Below are 18187 nucleotides of genomic sequence, written 5' to 3'. Positions count from 1 at the left end.
AGGGAGCACGGCTCAGAGGGCGTGGATGCTCTGGCTCTTCCTTGGCCTGCGGATGTCCTCCTGTACGTGTTCCCCCCCGTGGCCCCTGGTGGGAAAAGTTCTCAGAAGAATCGAGCTCCACCGGGGACCCATGGTTCTGGTAGCACCCGAGTGGCTGCAAAGACCATGGTTCGCAGATCTCATCAACCTGGCAATGGACGGACCCCTGCGACTCGGTCATCTACCTTGTCTACTTCGACAGGGGCCTGTATTTTTCGACCAGGCCGATCGCTTCTGTCTAGCGGCCTGGCTTTTGAACGGCGACGCCTGAGGCGTAAGGGTTATAAGGAGGAGGCCATCTCCACCTTGCTACGGGCCCGGAAACAGTCGACTTCCCTGGCCTACGTGCGCATCTGGAAAGTTTTTGAGTCTGTTTGTGCAGAGTCGGGTATGCCAGCACGCTCCGCCCCGGTCTCCGTGGTTCTATCTTTTCTTCAAAAGGGTCTCTCCAAGGGCCTCTCCTTCAGTTCTCTGCGCATACAGGTCTCTGTGCTCGGCTCTCTCCTGGGTCGGGTGGAAGGTCAATCCCTAGCGGGCCATCCGGACGTGATTCGGTTTCTGAGGGGCGTTAAACATCTCCGCCCCCCCTCTCGTGACACGTGCCCATCGTGGAGTCTTAATCTGGTCCTTTGGGCTCTCTGTGCGGCTCCGTTCGAACCTCTCTGTCACGCTACGCTAAAGGACCTCACGCTAAAAACTGTCTTTCTGGTTTCTATCTCTTCCACTCGGCGGATATCCGAGATTCAGGCATTGTCCTGTCAGGAGCCCTTCTTGCGTTTTTCCGATTCAGGGGTCTCTCTCAAGACGGTTCCTTCTTTCTTGCCCAAAGTTGTTTCCACCTTCCATGTCAACCAGTCGGTAGAACTCCCTGCGTTTTCCCCAGAGGAGATTGCGGGTACGCCTGGGGGCGATCTCCGTCGACTAGATGTCAAACGGGTCCTGCTTCGCTATCTCCAGGTTACCAATGACTTTCGCGTTTCGGACCATTTCTTTGTCCTTTGGAGTGGTCCCAACCGGGGTAAGCCAGCTTCTAAGACCACTATTGCGCAGTGGTTGAAAGAAGCGATCTCTTCGGCCTATCTTTGCCAAGGTCGACCGGTTCCCGAGGGCCTGAAGGCTCATTCTCTGCGCTCTCAGGCTACTTCTTGGGTGGAGAGTCAAACTGTTTCTCCGCAGGAAATTTGCAGGGCTGCCACTTGGACGTCCTTGCATACTTTTGCTCCACACTACCGTCTGGATGTGCATGCTCCGGTTTTCGGTTCCTTTGGGCGGTAAGTGCTTCGAGTGGGACTGTCTCGGTCCCACCCAGTTTAGGGAAGCTTTGGTACATCCCACAGTCTGGACTGATCCGGGTACGTACAGGGAAAGGAAAATTAGTTCTTACTTGTTAATTTTCGTTCCTGTAGTACCACGGATCAGTCCAGACGCCCTTCCCTGTCTGTCTTTATTATGTCCTCTCAAAGCTTGTTTCTTGCAGGTTTGCAGATTCTTTTACTTCTTTTTTGTGCAAGAATACTGAGCAATTACACCAAAAGCCTTGGTTGTTTGAATACCAAGTATATGCAAGAGCGTATAGGAATACCATGTTTATTACATTATTCTACAGTTGCTCCATTGAGCTTTATGGTTACTTGCTTGATCCTGTTTGGGTTTTGTTATTTTTCTGCTTTGACAATGGTTATACTGAAGGGTTACAGGATAGGCTCTGTCCTCATTTAGGATATCTTTTCAGTTTTAGTCTGTCTCCACCTGCTGGAAAGGAGGCTCAACCCACAGTCTGGACTGATCCGTGGTACTACAGGAACGAAAATTAACAGGTAAGAACTAATTTTCCTTAGCAGTTGCAGCCTTCCTCAGGACCCAAGGTGTTCACGTCTACCCCTATCTATACGACTGGTTAATCAGGGCTCCCACTCAGCAAGCTGCTCTGTCGTCCCTCAATCTAACATTACACACTCTAATTTCATTAGGATTTCTCGTCAACTACGAGAAAAATTAAACAGTGCATGGCATTAACTTATTTTATTATTCATGCAAAACATTTTATTGGCTGCAATTAAGTGCAGCCAAATGTTTTCAATAATTGACAATAAATGTAACTATTAAATTAAAAATGAATTCAAAGTTTACCAACCTCAAAATATTATAGCTTAGTTTAGTACTAGATTGAGTAGTTTGGGGTTTAATCTGTTGATTTAACAATTGACCAGCAAGAGGATATTGTTCTTAGCTATAAAGAAAATGTTTCTAAATGTTATAATTAAGCAGAGAAACTGATGCTATCAACAAATCCAAAATTAGATTATGAGAAAATGAGAAGTTAAAATTTCTTGCAACTTGAGGAAAAAATCAAAAGCAATAATATCATTTGTTCCTACCTACCTATTATTCATGGTTTTTCCTTGGTGAGACAACTTTGGCATTCTGCTTTCCCAAAATAAATCTTGAACAGCAAGTAGTGGAAAAGGTTAAAAAGTGAAATTGTTAGCAGTACAAAAAGTATTGTAACAAACAAAAGTTAATCATTTACAGAAAATTTACCAATCAATTTCAGTAGTACAGAAATCTTAAAAGAGCCAGCCCCTTATTCAACAGAGTGTTGGTGATAGATGCAGATTGTTCTCTGTATCATTTTTTGCCTGATATGCTGGATGATAATCTCCCACTACTGGAGTTTTATCTTAAATTACTCAGACATACAGGAAAGCATAATAGACTGACCTTCTTTTACTGGCAGTGACCCCAGTTCCCTTCCTCTTTTCCTCTATACCCAAATTAAAAAAAACCTAAAAACCTGGCTGTTCTTACAGGCCTACCCTTCCTACGATAACCACCCCCCTGACGACCCACATAGCTGCGGCTAGCACCTTTACATTGTATTACCTTTTACAATATGCTTCTACCTCCCCTCGTGTTAATACCTTGTTAAACTACTCATCCCGCTCCTCTCTCCCCCCGATGAAGGCATCGAAGGCACCAGCGCAGGCATCGAGGGCATCGATGGATGGCTTGGTGGCGCCGATGGTTGGATCGGTGGCGATGGACGTATCGACATCGATGGCTGAGGCAGAACTCCCAAAGGAGGGATGTGAAATGGTGTTTCTCCTCCCGATGACAGAGTGAGCGGGGAGGGCACCGGTGCCATCGGTGACCCAGGGTCCATCGGTGGAAAAGCGGCTATGAGCGCTTCCATCCTGGAGAGCAGTGGTACCAACGCTGCCGGAATGGGGTTGGTGATCGGTTCCGCAATCGGTACCGGTGTCGGAGGAACCTGGAGTCGTTGCATCGCCTTGTCGATGGCTTCCTGAACCATCCGGTCCAGTTCTTCTCGGAGATCTGGAGCAAGCAGCCCCGGCTCCGGAACAGGAGGCAGAGGCAAAGCCGGAGGGACCACCGTTAAAGGCGGAGTCGCGGCTCCCGATGCCCTATCGGGGGAGGGTTGCCTCGGTGACCCAGTCGCCGAAAAGGTCAGTGCCTTTTCTGGACAGGGTTTCTTCGAAGGCGGCTCGGACGATGGCGAGGTCGATGATTTCTCTCCCTCAATGGTCCGAGACTTTCTATGCTGGTGGCGATGTTTGTCTCTATGATCCCCTCGGTCCTGAAGGGGAGTAGAGGGTGTTGAAGGCCGAGATGTCATTGATGCTGGATAGTCACCGGTCGGTGGACGATGCTGGCGCAAAGTTGACGGTGCCGGTTCTGACGACATTGATGCAATGGTCGGAGTCGGGGTTTGAGCACGGAATAGAAGTTCCATCTTCTCCATTCTGGCCTTGCGACCTTTTGATGTCATTAAAGCACATTTGGTGCAGGTCACATCGTGCTCTCGTCCAAGACACATTACACAGACTTTATGGGGGTCTGTGATGGACATGGTGCGACTACAGTCTGGGCACCGACGGAACCCCGATGCCATGGCCATGGAAAAAATTGAGCCACGGTTCGTTCGACGGAAACACGGGTAAAAACTTACCAGAGTACCGCGGCTTGAAAAAGTTAGAGGGACCCCTGTGGGGCAAATAGGAAAATTAGGTTCTTACCTGATAATTTTCGTTCCTGTAGGACCAAGGATCAGTCCAGACTGCTGGGTTATGCCTCCCCTCCAGCAGATGGAGTCAGAGAGAAAACTGAAAGCACCCCCTAGATATACTGGTGTGCCACCTGCCATCCTTCAGTATAATTGATATCAAAGCAGAAGAAATGGATCATCCTTCCGCCAAAAATAGCCAAAAATTAACTATGGCCACTGGCTAGATCAAGTAGTAAAACTCTGCAAAAGTAAGCATTAACATTGCTCAAACACTACTGAGCCAACCAAGCAAACAAAGCCAAAAGGCAACGAAATGAATAATCACTTACTGTATCAAGTTATCGATACCTGAAAGAGTGGAAAAGATACTGTTACGAGCAGACTCTCCTGAAACACCATTACTGGGCGGGCGTCTGGACTGATCCTTGGTACTACAGGAACGAAAATTATCAGGTAAGAACCTAATTTTCCTTTCCCTGTACATACCAGGATCAGTCCAGACTGCTGGGATGTACCCGAGCTGACTTAAATGGGGTGGGACCCCGAGAGTCCCGCTCGAAGTACGCTGCTTCCAAAGGAAGTAAGTGACAGCCCTCGAACATCAACCCGATAATGTCGAGCGAAAGTATGCAACGACTTCCAAGTGGCCGCCCTGCAAATCTCTTGGCTCGAAACCAGGTGACTTTCTGCCCACGAAGTCGCTTGAGAACGGAGAGAATGGGCCTTGAGCACCTCAGGAACAGCCTTACCGCCACCAATGTACGTGGCAGCGATCGAGCCCTTCACCCAACGGGCAATAGTTACTTTGGACGCCTGAAGCCCCTTCCTGGGGCCATGCCACAAGACAAACAGATGATCAGACCGTCGAAAATCATTGGTAACTTCTAAATATCGCATGAGCACTCGACGAACATCCAAACGTCTCAAATCTGACCCTTGAGAAGACTGTAGTTCTGTCGCCGAGAAGGAAGGCAATTCCACCGTCTGATTTACATGAAAGGCCGATACCACCTTAGGTAAGAAAGAAGGTACCGTACGCAACGACACACCCGAGTCCGAAATACGCAAGAACGGTTCTCTACATGAAAGAGCTTGCAACTCAGAGACCCTACGAGCGGACGCGATCGCCACGAGAAACTCCGTCTTGAGAGTTAAACCCTTTAAGGAGGCCAGCCTGAGAGGCTCAAAGGGGGCCGCATTGAGGCCTTTGAGAACCAAGTTTAAATTCCAAGACGGGCAAGGAGGCCGCAGCAGAGGATGCAAGTTCCGAACACCACGTAAAAAGCGTGCTACATCTGGGTGACAGACGAGAGAGGACCCTTCAACCTTTCCTCTCAAACACCCCAGAGCTGCTACCTGAACCCTCAGAGAACTGTAAGCCAAACCCTTCTTCAAGCCGTCCTGCAAAAACGTTAAGGATTTGAGCTACAGAAGCCCGGCGTGGCGCAATCTTCGAGACACCGCACCAGGAGTCAAACACCTTCCACACTCTAGCATAAGTAAGCGTAGTAGAGGGCCTCCGTGCCCGAAGCAGTGTAGAAATGACAGGCTCAGAATAACCCTTTTTCCTTAATTGTCTCCTTTCATAAGCCAAGCCGCCAGACAAAAGCGATCCGCCAGATCTAAAAATACCGGCCCTTGCTGAAGGAGGTTCGGAAGATGACTGAGACGTAAAGGCCCGTCCGTCGCAAGATGAACCAGATCCGCGAACCATGGTCTTCTTGGCCACTCCGGGGCCACTAAAATCACCCGACCACGATGCGATTCTATGCGTCTTAACACCTTGCCGATCAGAGGCCATGGAGGAAATACATAGAGGAGGACGTGACGAGGCCATGGAAGCACGAGTGCATCCACTCCTTCCGACCCGTGCTCTCGCCTTCGGCTGAAGAAACGCGCCGCCTTTGCATTGTGCCGAGTCGCCATCAGGTCTAGGTGCGGAATCCCCCATCGTAGGGTGATGAGACTCATTGCCTCGGCCGAGAGCTCTCACTCTCCGGGGTCCAAGTGTTGTCGACTGAGATAATCCGCCTGAACGTTGTCTATGCCTTCAATGTGGGTGGCCGCGATGCGGGACAGATAACGCTCCGCCCGGGTCATCAACAACGCTGCTTCAGTCGCCACCGGTCGACTTCTTGTACTGCCCTGGCGATTTATATATGCTACCGTGGTTGCGTTGTCCGAGAGGACTCGAACCGCCCGACCGCGTACCATGGGCAGAAGGTGGTGCAAGGCTAGACGTACCGCTCTGGTCTCCAGACGGTTGATGGACCACGAGGCCTGGCGAGGGGACCACTTTCCCTGTACCGCTCTTGATTGACAGACCGCTCCCCAGCCTGTTAGACTGGCATCCGTCATCACTACCACCCACTGAGGAGGATCGAGATCTACCCCCTGCAAGAGGTGGTCCGGGATCAACCACCAAGCTAGACTGGACCGAGCCGGTTCCATCAGCGGTAACGGGGCACCGTAATCCCCGGTTTTCTGGTCCCAGCGAGAAAGAAGAGCGGTTTGCAAAGGACGCATATGCGCAAAAGCCCACGGCACCATTTCCAGAGTAGAAACCATATGTCCAATGACCTGCAAATAATCCCATGCCGTAGGTAAGGGGAGATCCAGTAGGTTCTGTACCTGAAGCATCAGGTTCTCCAGTCTCTGCTGAGTCAGGTATACCTTGCCCACCAAGGTATCGAAACGTGCTCCCAAAAATTCCAAACACTGACTCGGAACCAGCTGGCTCTTTGCAAAGTTGACTACCCAACCTAGCGACTGCAGTTGCTGAACCACCACCTGGACTGCTCGCTTGCACGAGTCCTCCGACTTCGCCCGGATAAGCCAATCGTCGAGGTAGGGATGCACCAATACTCCCTGACGGCACAGGAAGGCTGCGACTACGACGAGAACCTTGGTAAACACTCTCGGAGCTGTGGCTAACCCGAACGGGAGGGCGCAAAACTGAAAGTGTTCCCCGAGCACCATGAACCTCAGGTACCTCTGGTGGCGCTCCCTGATCCCAATGTGAAGATATGCCTCGGCTAGATCCAAAGAAGCCAAAAATTCTCCCCTGTGGACGGCCGCAATAACAGATCGAAGAGTTTCCATGCGAAAACGGGGAACGCACAAGGCCCTGTTTACTCTCTTCAAATCCAAAATTGGCCGGAACGTACCTTCCTTCTTTGGAACCAGGAAGTAAATGGAATACCGACCTGTTCTGGTCTCGTCCGGCGGAACGGGCACCACTGCCCCCAGGGATCGTAACCGGGCCACGGTTTGGGCTATTACCAGTTGCTTTTCCGGAGGACCGCAAGGAGATATCATAAAAAGATCCCGGAGGGGCCGAGCAAAATCCAACTCGTAACCGTGACGCACCACGTCGAGGACCCACTGGTCTGAAGTGATCTTGACCCATTCCTCCCAAAACTGGGATAACCGGCCTCCGATGCGTGGGAAGGAGGAATGGGCCCGCTCGTCTTCATTGCGCAGGTTTGCCTGTGACCAAACCCTGCGAGGAACCCATTCGTTGTGGTCGTCTGCCTCGAAAGGAAGGAGTCCAAGACTGAGACCTGGGGCCCTGCTGCCTTTGGGGAAAAGATCCACCCCTTCCCGTGCGAAACCGGCTTTGCCCTCGAAATCGGGACCTCGTGTTTCCGAAAGACCGCAATTGTCGGGGCTTGCCTTCCAGCAACTTATACACCTTATTGTCTCCCAAGTCTTTGATGAGTTGATTCAACTCCTCACCAAACAACAACTTCCCCTTAAAGGGAAAAGAAGCTAGTCGCGACTTAGAAGAGGCATCTGCCGACCAACGACGGAGCCACAATAGTCGTCTGGCCGCAACAGCCGAGAACATAGTTCGGGCCGAGGTCCTTAGCAAATCATACAGGGCATCCGCTGTATAAGCAACCGCCGCTTCCACACAATTGGCCTGCTCCGCCTCTTCCAGCGGGAGTTCTTGGGTGGTTAGTAATTGTTGCACCCAGCGCAGTGTAGCCCTCTGGACCATACTGCTACAAGCCGCAGCCCGGACTCCTAAAGCCGCTATCTCAAAAATGCGCTTTAATAGGACCTCTAACTTCCGGTCCTGGAGATCTTTCAAGGCTACCCCTCCCGTGACGGGAATGGTAGTATGCTTAACCACCGCAGTGACTGCCGAGTCCACCGAAGGGACCTTAAAAATCTCTAATGAATCCGAGGGCAGAGGATATAATTTATTCATTGCCCTGCTAACGCGAAGGGATGCCTCTGGAACCTCCCATTCCTTAGATACGATCTGTAATACCTTAGAGTGCAAGGGAAAGGTTTGCGGGGGGGCTCTCAGACCCGCCATAGCTACGTCCCCAGTGGAAGTATCCGTGTCCTGCTGCGGCGCTGGGATCTCCAGCTCCTTCAAAACATGAAGAATCAAATAGTTCAGCTTGTCCCTGCCAAACAGGCGTAAAACCAGGGGGTCGTCCCCTTCGAGAGACCCCTGAGCGTCGGAGATGTCGGCCCCTGCCCCATCCGGTGAGCCCTGGGTGAGATCCGGGAACCCCGGATCGTCGGCACCCCCAAGGGAACAAGCTCCTGATTTGCCCGGAGCTTCAGCCGTTTCCTGGTCTCCCGATTTGTCCTGCACCCAGGACACCTTAGGCACTTTTAGAGGGGGGGGGGTTCATCTGGCTCCCAGCCTGCTTCTGCCTCCAAAAAAGCCTGGTGCATCAACAGCACAAACTTGGAGGAGAAAGGCACCTTCCTTTTAATTGATCCCCCCATGGGACGCACCGGAGGGGGGGGGGGGGGGCTCTTGGGGCATCAAATTCAGAGCCACTATGAGGACTCAAAGCTGGCGGTGAAAGCGGAGGAAAATCCTCCTCCTCAGAGGCAGAATCAACATGCTGCCTCGTGGACAAGATGGCCGCCGGCTCCCCCTCACTGGGAGGCGGGGCCGACGATCGCGGCGCCGACAGCCTCCTCAGCCGCGCCGAGGAGGACGGATCCGCGTCGCTGCGGGCTGCACTCGGCCCCCGGGAGGGTCCCTCGCCCCGGGAATGCAGCGGGAGCAGAGACCCTCCCGGGAGAATCGCGCCCCCGCCCTACCGCAGGCCGAAGAACGCGGCATCGAGGAGGCAGAAGAAAAGCGCGCCAAAAATAGAGCCCTGTGCAAGCGCCTCTAACGCCGGGTGAAAACCTCCACCCCCTCCGGAGTCCCTGGTCAGGCTAATTACCAGCGCGGCAGGCTAGGGCTGGAAATGGATCACTGCCTGCTACCAACAGGGCTTATGTGTCCTGCATCCACTTTTTATTCACTCTCTTTCTTTTCTTTTTTTTTTTCAAGTAAAGTCCTCTTCAGATCAAAGTCTGGAATCACTGTACTTCTGGGGGGGGGAGGGTGACCGGCCCACCAGTAAACTTTCCCCCAAGACCAAAAGGGACACTAATCCGGGTAAAACAATGAGAGCCAAGCTGTCAGTGCCTGCCTGTACGCTGCGCTAGCAAAACCAACAAACAACTGCTACAAAAATATCAACTTTTTTTTTTTTTTTTTTACACTAAGCAAGGAAGAGAATAAAACCAGTTGATCTAGCCAGCACAGTTATAAAAATCATAAAGAACACCTGAAAGATTGTTTTAGTCAGAACAGACAGGACCGCAGGTTATGCCTCTCAATCTGCTGGAGTCAGAGGAAATACTGACGGATGGCAGGTGGCACACCAGTATATCTAGGGGGTGCTTTCAGTTTTCTCTCTGACTCCATCTGCTGGGGGGAGGCATAACCCAGCAGTCTGGACTGATCCTGGTACATACAGGGAATAACTTTTAGTAATTCCATGAGGAAAATTCCTGTCAGGAATCTCTGCAGAGCTCCTTAACCGCGAGGCTACTGCTGCGCGGAAAAAAGAAGACTGAAGGGGGACCCCTGTGGCTGCAGGGTTGGTGCCATGCTGGGCATGCCCAGTAGGGGCCAGTCAAAGTTCTGGAAACTTTGACAGAAGTTTTCCGTGATTGGGCTCCATCCTGTGATGTCACCCATATGTGAGGACTACCATCCTGCTTGTCCTGTGAGAACATAGCCTTTACTCACTTGAATGGAGTAGTTCTATTGCAGGTCCAAGGACTATCATTTCATGCACAGATACGTCTAATTTTCTCTTTGGGATAATGATGTAGTATTCCCATCAATTGGTTATTTTCTAATAGTTATGCGCATCCTGAGTCAATGTGTGAATATGCAGTGTCTAGGTTATACTTTGTTTTGTATATTGCACTTCATGCTCTCTATTTATTAGAGCTATCTTTATTGTCATTATAGTAATACACAACACTTAGCCGGATAACCGACGGGGGTAAGGGGAGGGGGGTTAGAGGGTGGCATAAACTGAGAAAAACGTATGCAGAATTTTGATTCTTTATTTTACTGAAATGTAATTGGATGTTGTCTCTTAACTTTATTACAGTTGTGCAATCATTGTAGCCCGCTATTTTGTATTTCTATGTTGAATAACAAAATTTAAATTACAAAAAAAAAAAGGGGCGAGCATACAAAAGGGTCACTATCCCCAGCTCATCCATCTCGACCAGACAGGGAAGGAACCACTAGGACCCAAAAACCCCCTGGGAGGAAGGCTCATAAATCCAAAACAGACTCCTGACTACAGAACTACAGGTTTTGTAGCATCTACCATATGCTGGAGACTGAGAAATACTGAGGGAATGCAGGTGGCACGCTGGGTTATGTACAGTGTCAGTGAAATTTTCTCTGTCTCCATCTGCTGGCATGGAGGCAAAACTCAGGAGTCTGGACTGATCAGGGTACATATAGGGAAATATGTTTAAATTCTTGGCATTTGGTTTTGTTCTTACCTCCTGATATAGGCGAAAAATCAAAACTTTCAGGAAAAAGGTTTATATTACTGGTGCTTGGTTCATTTTCCTCTGGACTGGATGTTAGGGGCTGTCTGTTTCTTCTTTTTTGATTAAATAATGGTGCAGGTAAACAACCTGATTTGAAATGACAAAAACAAAATATGCAACTAAATCTACCTAGGAAGTTTAAACTTAGTAACATTATACTGAGTATAACCTATTTTATGCTTGACAAATTATTGGTCAAATATAATTATTCAAACTTAAGTTAATAAAAAATAATCCACAGATAGGAATGATAAATCGATATACTGAATGTGCAGCTAAATTTGGTGTTCTTTCTAATTTATTTTGTATACTGTAAAAAAATGATTCACTGAATAAACTACACAACTAAAATCTTTTGTAGGTGGCCTTTCATTGGACAAATTCAACTCTACTTAAGCTGACATTCCATCAGAAATATGTTTTTTAAGAAATACTTATTTCATAAGTACCAACACCAATAAAGTGAAATGCATACGTACCTGCTAATTTCATTTCCTTGAGACCAGACAGATTGGTCCAGACGTGTGGGTTTGAATGCATCCACCAGCAGATGGAGGCAAAGAACACTTTCTTTTCCAATGACATCACCTCCTCTAAACATCTTGGCGTAGCAGGCGATCATGTCAGTAATCTTTTGTTCAAGCTTACAAGAAATAATAGCTCCTTCCCCCAATCCTACCTTCCAGTAATCCAAAAATATTGTTTTTTGCAAAGACAGTCAGGTTGTCCTTTCCTTACTCCTCCGGAGCTATCTTACCAGTTGGCCTCTGAACAGCCTTTGTAATCTCTTCCTAATTCCATTGTATATTTATCTACACTGCCTCCTTTCAACTATATATTCCCCATTTCTTATTTCCTCATCTTTATTTATAAATATATACATTTTTGCCTTGGATTCTGGATGGGAACTGGACTGGTCTATCAGGATTCAAGGAATGGAAATTAACAAATATGTATAAATTTCACCCTTCTTATCATCCTCCCAGACCAATACAGATGCATGAGATGTGTCCAAGCAGCGCCTAGCTCTGGTGGGGAGAAGCTAGATCCGCCTTGAGACTGCGTCCTCTTTGACCCATATATCCCATCTATAATGCTTGGTGAACGAGAACAGGGGAGCCCCAAGTTGCTGCCTTACAAATCTCCTCTGGAGATACCAGCCTGCACTCTGCCCAGGATAAGGCCTATGCTCTGGTTGAGTGAGCCTCCAATTTCACCAAACCTGCTTACCCTTAGCAAAATATGCAGAGGCTATAGCTTTTTTAATCCACCAAGCGATGAAAGCTTTCAATAATGCTTCGCTTTTTTGGCTCCCCCCCCCCCCCAAACAGTACAAAACTCTTCAAAAAAACTACTCAAAACATGGCAATTTCAACAAGCCTACAAAGATGGATTTGGTTAAGCTGGCATTACCACAAACACTCATCGCAACATTACACAACCCCCACCTTATTTTGATGCTCAGTTACCAAGCTCCTAGTATATTCACAGATCTTTAAATATCCTCATCCTCCCCCCTCCTTACCTAATCTATACATGCTCTCACCTCCCCATAGTCATTTCTCTCTCCCTCCAGAACCCCATCCCCTCGCACCCCCTCCCTCACCCTCGTGCCCCCCTTTTCACCCCTCCCTCTGCTTCCACCTCCCTTGTCCCATCCCTCCCCCTCCTCCCTCCCTTCCTCCTCTCCTACCCTATCACTCAAGATGTAAAGTAGAAAATGTTACCAATACGAAACGTTATAGTATTATTATATTTATATTTTACCAATGTTCAAAACCACCCATTATAGTTTTACCGCATCACGATGTTTCCAATGCTCAAGATGCCTGTTATAGTTTACTGTATTACGTTGTTATAGCTGTAAACAGGAGTGAAGGACTTCTCCAAACTTCGTATATATTTCTCCAAACTTCGGTATATAAAAGTACACATCCGGTATATAAAAACAGCATGCCTGTTATAGTTTACTGTATTACGTTGTTTCCAATGCTCAATATGCTTGTTATTGTTTACTGTATAGGAAAATTAGTTTCTTACCTGATAATTTTCGTTCCTGTAGTACCAAGGATCAGTCCAGACTGCTGGGTTATGCCTCCCCTCCAGCAGATGGAGTCAGAGAGAAAACTGAAAACACCCCCTAGATATACTGGTGTAGCACCTGCGATCCCTCAGTATATGTGATATCAAAGCAGAAGTAACGACAGGACCACTTTAGCCACAGCCCCAAATGCTTAAAAAATTTTTTTTTTAAACTCATTGACCATAAGAACATAAGAAATTGCCATGCTGGGTCAGACCAAGGGTCCATCAAGCCCAGCATCCTGTTTCCAACAGAAGCCAAAACCAGGCCACAAGAACCTGGCAATTACCCAAACACTAAGAAGATCCCATGCTACTGATGCAATTAATAGCAGTGGCTATTCCCTAAGTAAAATTGATTAATAGCCATTAATGGACTTCTCCTCCAAGAACTTATCCAAACCTTTTTTGAACCCAGCTACACTAACTGCACTAACCACCTCCTCTAGCAACAAATTCCAGAGTTTTATTGTGCGTTGAGTGAAAAATAATTTTCTCTGATTGGTCTTAAATGTGCTACTTGCTAACTTCATGGAATGCCCCCTAGTCCTTCTATTACTCAAAAGTGAAAATAACCGAGTCACATCTACTTGTTCAAGACCTCTCATGATCTTAAAGACCTCTATCATATCCCCGCTCAGCCGTCTCTTCTCCAAACTGAACAGCCCTAACCTCTTCAGCCTTTCCTCATAGGGAAGCTGTTCTATCCCCTTTATCATTTTGGTTGCCCTTCTCTGTACCTTCTCCATCGCAACTATATCTTTTTTGAGATGCAGCGACCAGAATTGTACACAGTATTCAAGGTGTGGTCTCTCCATGGAGCGATATAGAGGCATTATGACATTTTCCGTTCTATTAACCATTCCCTTCCTAATAATTCCTAACATTCTATTTGCTTTTTTGACTGCTGCAGCACACTGAGCTGACGATTTTAAAGTATTATCCACTATGATGCCTAGATCTTTTTCCTGGGTGGTAGCTCCTAATATGGAACCTAACATCGTGTAACTACAGCAAAGGTTATTTTTCCCTATATGCAACACCTTGCACTTGTCCACATTAAATTTCATCTGCCATTTGGATGCCCAGTCTTCAAGTCTTGCAAGGTCCTCCTGCAATGTATCACAGTCTGCTTGTGATTTAACTACTCTGAATAATTTTGTATCATCTGCAAATTTGATAACCTCACTCGTCGTATTCCTTTCCAGATCATTTATATATATACTAGACGTTAAGCCCGTAACAACGGGCTACATTAAAAAAAAATTTTCGGTCCATTTCCTCCCCCCCCCCCCCTCATTCTCCCCTCATCCTTTATTCTCCCTCCCACCTCATTCTCCCCTCTCCCTTTATTCTCCCTCCCACCTCCCCACTCTAGTCTCCCTCCCTCCTCCCCTCAGTCACTCCCTCCTCCTCTCTCCCCTCCCCTTCCGGATAGCACAAATGGAAGATCTTCGGGGGAGGTCCCTCGCACGCGCGTGCCGATTCTGCGCCTTGCCGCCGCTCCTCCCAGCGCCTTTTTGTTATGGGCAAGCTCTGGCTGACGTGCTCGCCCACGCATGCGCGGTAGAGTTGCTCTCTACTGCGCATTTGCGGCACGTTGGTCCGGGCTCCCTTATCTAGTAGATTGAAAAGCACCGGTCCAAGTACAGATCCCTGAGGCACTCCACTGTTTACCCTTTTCCACTGAGAAAATTGACCATTTAATCCTACTCTCTGTTTCCTGTCTTTTAACCAGCTTGTAATCCACGAAAGGACATCACCTCCTATCCCATGACTTTTTAGTTTTCGTAGAAGCCTCTCATGAGGGACTTTGTCAAACGCCTTCTGAAAATCCAAATACACTACATCTACCGGTTCACCTTTATCCACATGTTTATTAACCCCTTCAAAAAAATGAAGCAGATTTGTTAGGCAAGACTTCCCTTGGGTAAATCCATGTTGACTATGTTCCATTAAATCATGTCTTTCTATATGCTTTACAATTTTGTTCTTGAGAATAGTTTCCACTATTTTTCCCGGCACTGAAGTCAGGCTCACTGGTCTATAGTTACCCGGATCGCCCCTGGATCCTTTTTTTAAATATTGGGGTTACATTGGCCACCCTCCAGTCTTCAGGTACAATGGATGATTTTAATGATAGGTTACAAATTTTAACTAATAGATCAGAAATTTCATTTTTGAGTTCCTTCAGAACCCTAGGATGCATACCATCTGGTCCAGGTGATTTGCTACTCTTTAGTTTGTCAATCTGGCCTACTACATCTTCCAGGTTCACAGTGATTTCATTCAGTTCGTCTGACTCATCACCTCTGAAAACCATATCCGGAACTGGTATCTCCCCAACATCTCCATTAGATCAAACAGTAACCTCCTTGAGAAACAAGAAACAACCATGACAACATAAAGTGTGCAGTACAACACAAAACAATGACAACTTACCGTCGAAACTTGTCAAACAGCTATAAATATAATCTGTAATCGAAAATTCTCAAACATGAGCGGACTCCCAGAAAACGTGGGCGGGCGTCTGGACTGATCCTTGGTACTACAGGAATGAAAATTATCAGGTAAGAAACTAATTTTCCTTTCCCAGTACGTACCAGGATCAGTCCAGACTGCTGGGATGTACCCAAGCCACCTTAACTGGGGTGGGACCCTGAGAGTCCCGCTCGAATCACGCTGCTCCGAAAGGACTCCGCAGGCGGACCATGAACATCCAAGCGATAATGCCTGGCAAACGTATGCCAGGATTTCCAAGTGGCCGCCCTGCATATCTCTTGGCAAGACATCAACTGGTTTTCTGCCCACGAAGTTGCCTGGGAACGCAATGAATGAGCCTTAAGCCCGTCAGGGACAGGCTTACCACAGCCAATATACGTGGACACTATTGCGCCCTTCAACCAGCGTGCGATAGTAGTCTTGGATGCCTGAAGACCCTTCTTGGGACCATTCCACAACACAAAGAGGTGATCCGACCTTCGAAACTCGTTGGTAACCTCCAAATACCGCAGGAGAACCCGACGGACATCCAAACGCCTCAAGTCCCGACCTTGAGAAGACTGCAGCTCCTCCTCCGAAAAGGAAGGTAATTCCACCGTCTGATTAACATGAAACGCCGAAACCACCTTTGGCAAGAAGGATGGAACGGTGCGCAAGGATACTCCCGATGCAGAAATACGTAAGAACGGTTCCCTGCACGAAAGAGCCTGCAGCTCTGAAACACAACGAGCTGACGAAATGGCCACCAGGAATACCGTCTTGAGAGGTCCTTCAGCGAGGCCGTCTTAATAGGTTCAAAAGGGCCCGTGCACAGACCACGGAGAACCAGGTTCAAGTTCCAGGAAGGACAGGGAATCCTCACCGGAGGACGCAAGTTCCTAACTCCACGCAAAAAACGGGCAACATCTGGGTGACACGCAAGGGAAAACCCCTCGACCTTACCTCTCAAGCACCCCAGAGCCGCCACTTGAACCCTAAGCGAATTGTATGCCAAACCTTTCTTCAGGCCGTCTTGTAGGAAGGTAAGAATATGCCCCACTGACGAACGTCGGGGCGAAATGCATTGAGCACCGCACCAGGTGTGAAAAACTTTCCAAACCCTAGTGTAGGTAAGCGTAGTGGAAGATCTGCGTGCCCGCAGGAGTGTAGAAACCACCGCATCCTGATAACCTTTCTTCCTTAGCTGCCTCCGCTCATAAGCCAAGCCGCCAGACAAAAGCGATCCGCCAGATCGAAAAATACCGGACCCTGACGGAGGAGATTTGGAAGATGGCCCAGTCGTAGTGGACCGTCCACCGCCAGATTGACGAGATCCGCAAACCACGGGCGATGCAGCCACTCCGGAGCCACGAGAATCACCAGACCTGGATGGGACTCTATGCGCCGTAACACCTTCCCCACTAGGGGCCACGGAGGAAACACATAAAGAAGAATGCAAAGAGGCCACGGAAGCACCAATGCATCTACGCCTTCCGAGCCGTGTTCCCGCCTGCGGCTGAAGAATCGTGCTGCTTTCGCATTTAGTCGAGCAGCCATCAAGTCCAATCGCGGAACCCCCCAACGCTGGGTGATGAGATCCATCGCCGCTGCCAACAGCTCCCACTCTCCTGGATCTAGATGCTGCCGACTGAGGTAATCTGCCTGAACGTTGTCCACGCCTGCTATGTGGGTGGCCGCGATGCGTGATAAATGACGTTCCGCCCAGGCCATCAGCAACGCTGCCTCTGTTGCCACCGCCCGACTTTTTGTGCCGCCTTGCCGATTTATGTACGCCACTGTGGTCGCGTTGTCTGACAGAAAGCGTACCGCTCGACCGTGCACAATCGGGAGGAGGAGACGCAAGGCCAGGCGTACCGCTCTGGTCTCCAAGCGATTGATGGACCAGGTGGACTGGAGCGCAGACCATGTCCCTTGAACCGCCCGGGACTGGCAGACTGCCCCCCAGCCAGAGAGGCTGGCATCCGTCGTCACCACTATCCAAGACGGAGGCTCCAGGTCCACTCCTTGCAGAAAATGGTCCGAGGTTAGCCACCAAGAGAGACTGGAACGGGCCGGCTCCAGCAAAGGTAACTCCAGCCCGTAATCCTCGGCTCTGGGATCCCAACGAGAAAGAAGCGCTCTTTGTAATGGCCGTATATGCGCAAAAGCCCACGGTACCATCTCCAGAGTAGACACCATATGACCAATGACCTGTAAATAATCCCATGCCGTAGGTATCTGAAGGTCCATCAGGTTCCGCACTTGTGACATTAGATTGACCATGCGCTGATGTGGCAGAAAAACCCTGCCCACCAAGATATCGAAACGGGCGCCCAAAAATTCCAACTGTTGGGTCGGTTCTAGGCGGCTCTTCGCAAAGTTGACCACCCAACCCAACGACTGAAGTTGCTGCACCACCAAACAAACCGCCCGTTTGCACGATGCTTCCGACTTTGCCCGGATGAGCCAGTCGTCGAGATAGGGATGTACCAGGATTCCTTGACGACGCAGGGAAGCCGCAACCACTACGAGAACCTTGGTGAACACTCGTGGAGCGGTCGCCAATCCGAACGGAAGGGCACAAAATTGGTAATGGTTTCCCAACACCATGAACCTCAGGTATTTCTGATGACCTTCTCGGATTCCAATGTGAAGATATGCCTCGGT

General features: G+C 48.9%; 1 protein-coding gene across 4 annotated transcripts in view; it reads right to left on the bottom strand.

The window, feature by feature from the left end:
• The window catches only part of SPATA22 (spermatogenesis associated 22), a 59767-nt gene that overhangs the window by 27829 nt on the left and 13751 nt on the right, over positions 1–18187 (bottom strand). For 2 of the 4 annotated variants that reach the window (XM_029614132.1, XM_029614133.1), the window contains exons 3-4: positions 10907–11044; positions 2422–2482 (exon numbers count right to left, since the gene is read on the bottom strand). In XM_029614132.1, coding sequence (XP_029469992.1) covers positions 2422–2482; positions 10907–11044 — 199 coding nt within the window. The remainder of the gene's footprint in view (positions 1–2421; positions 2483–10906; positions 11045–18187) is intronic. The other 2 variants (XM_029614134.1, XM_029614135.1) reach the window with 1 other exon arrangement.

Source organism: Rhinatrema bivittatum, chromosome 8 (assembly GCF_901001135.1).
Source record: "Rhinatrema bivittatum chromosome 8, aRhiBiv1.1, whole genome shotgun sequence".
NCBI lineage: Eukaryota > Metazoa > Chordata > Amphibia > Gymnophiona > Rhinatrematidae > Rhinatrema > Rhinatrema bivittatum.
This window is presented reverse-complemented; position numbering and strand designations above follow the sequence as displayed.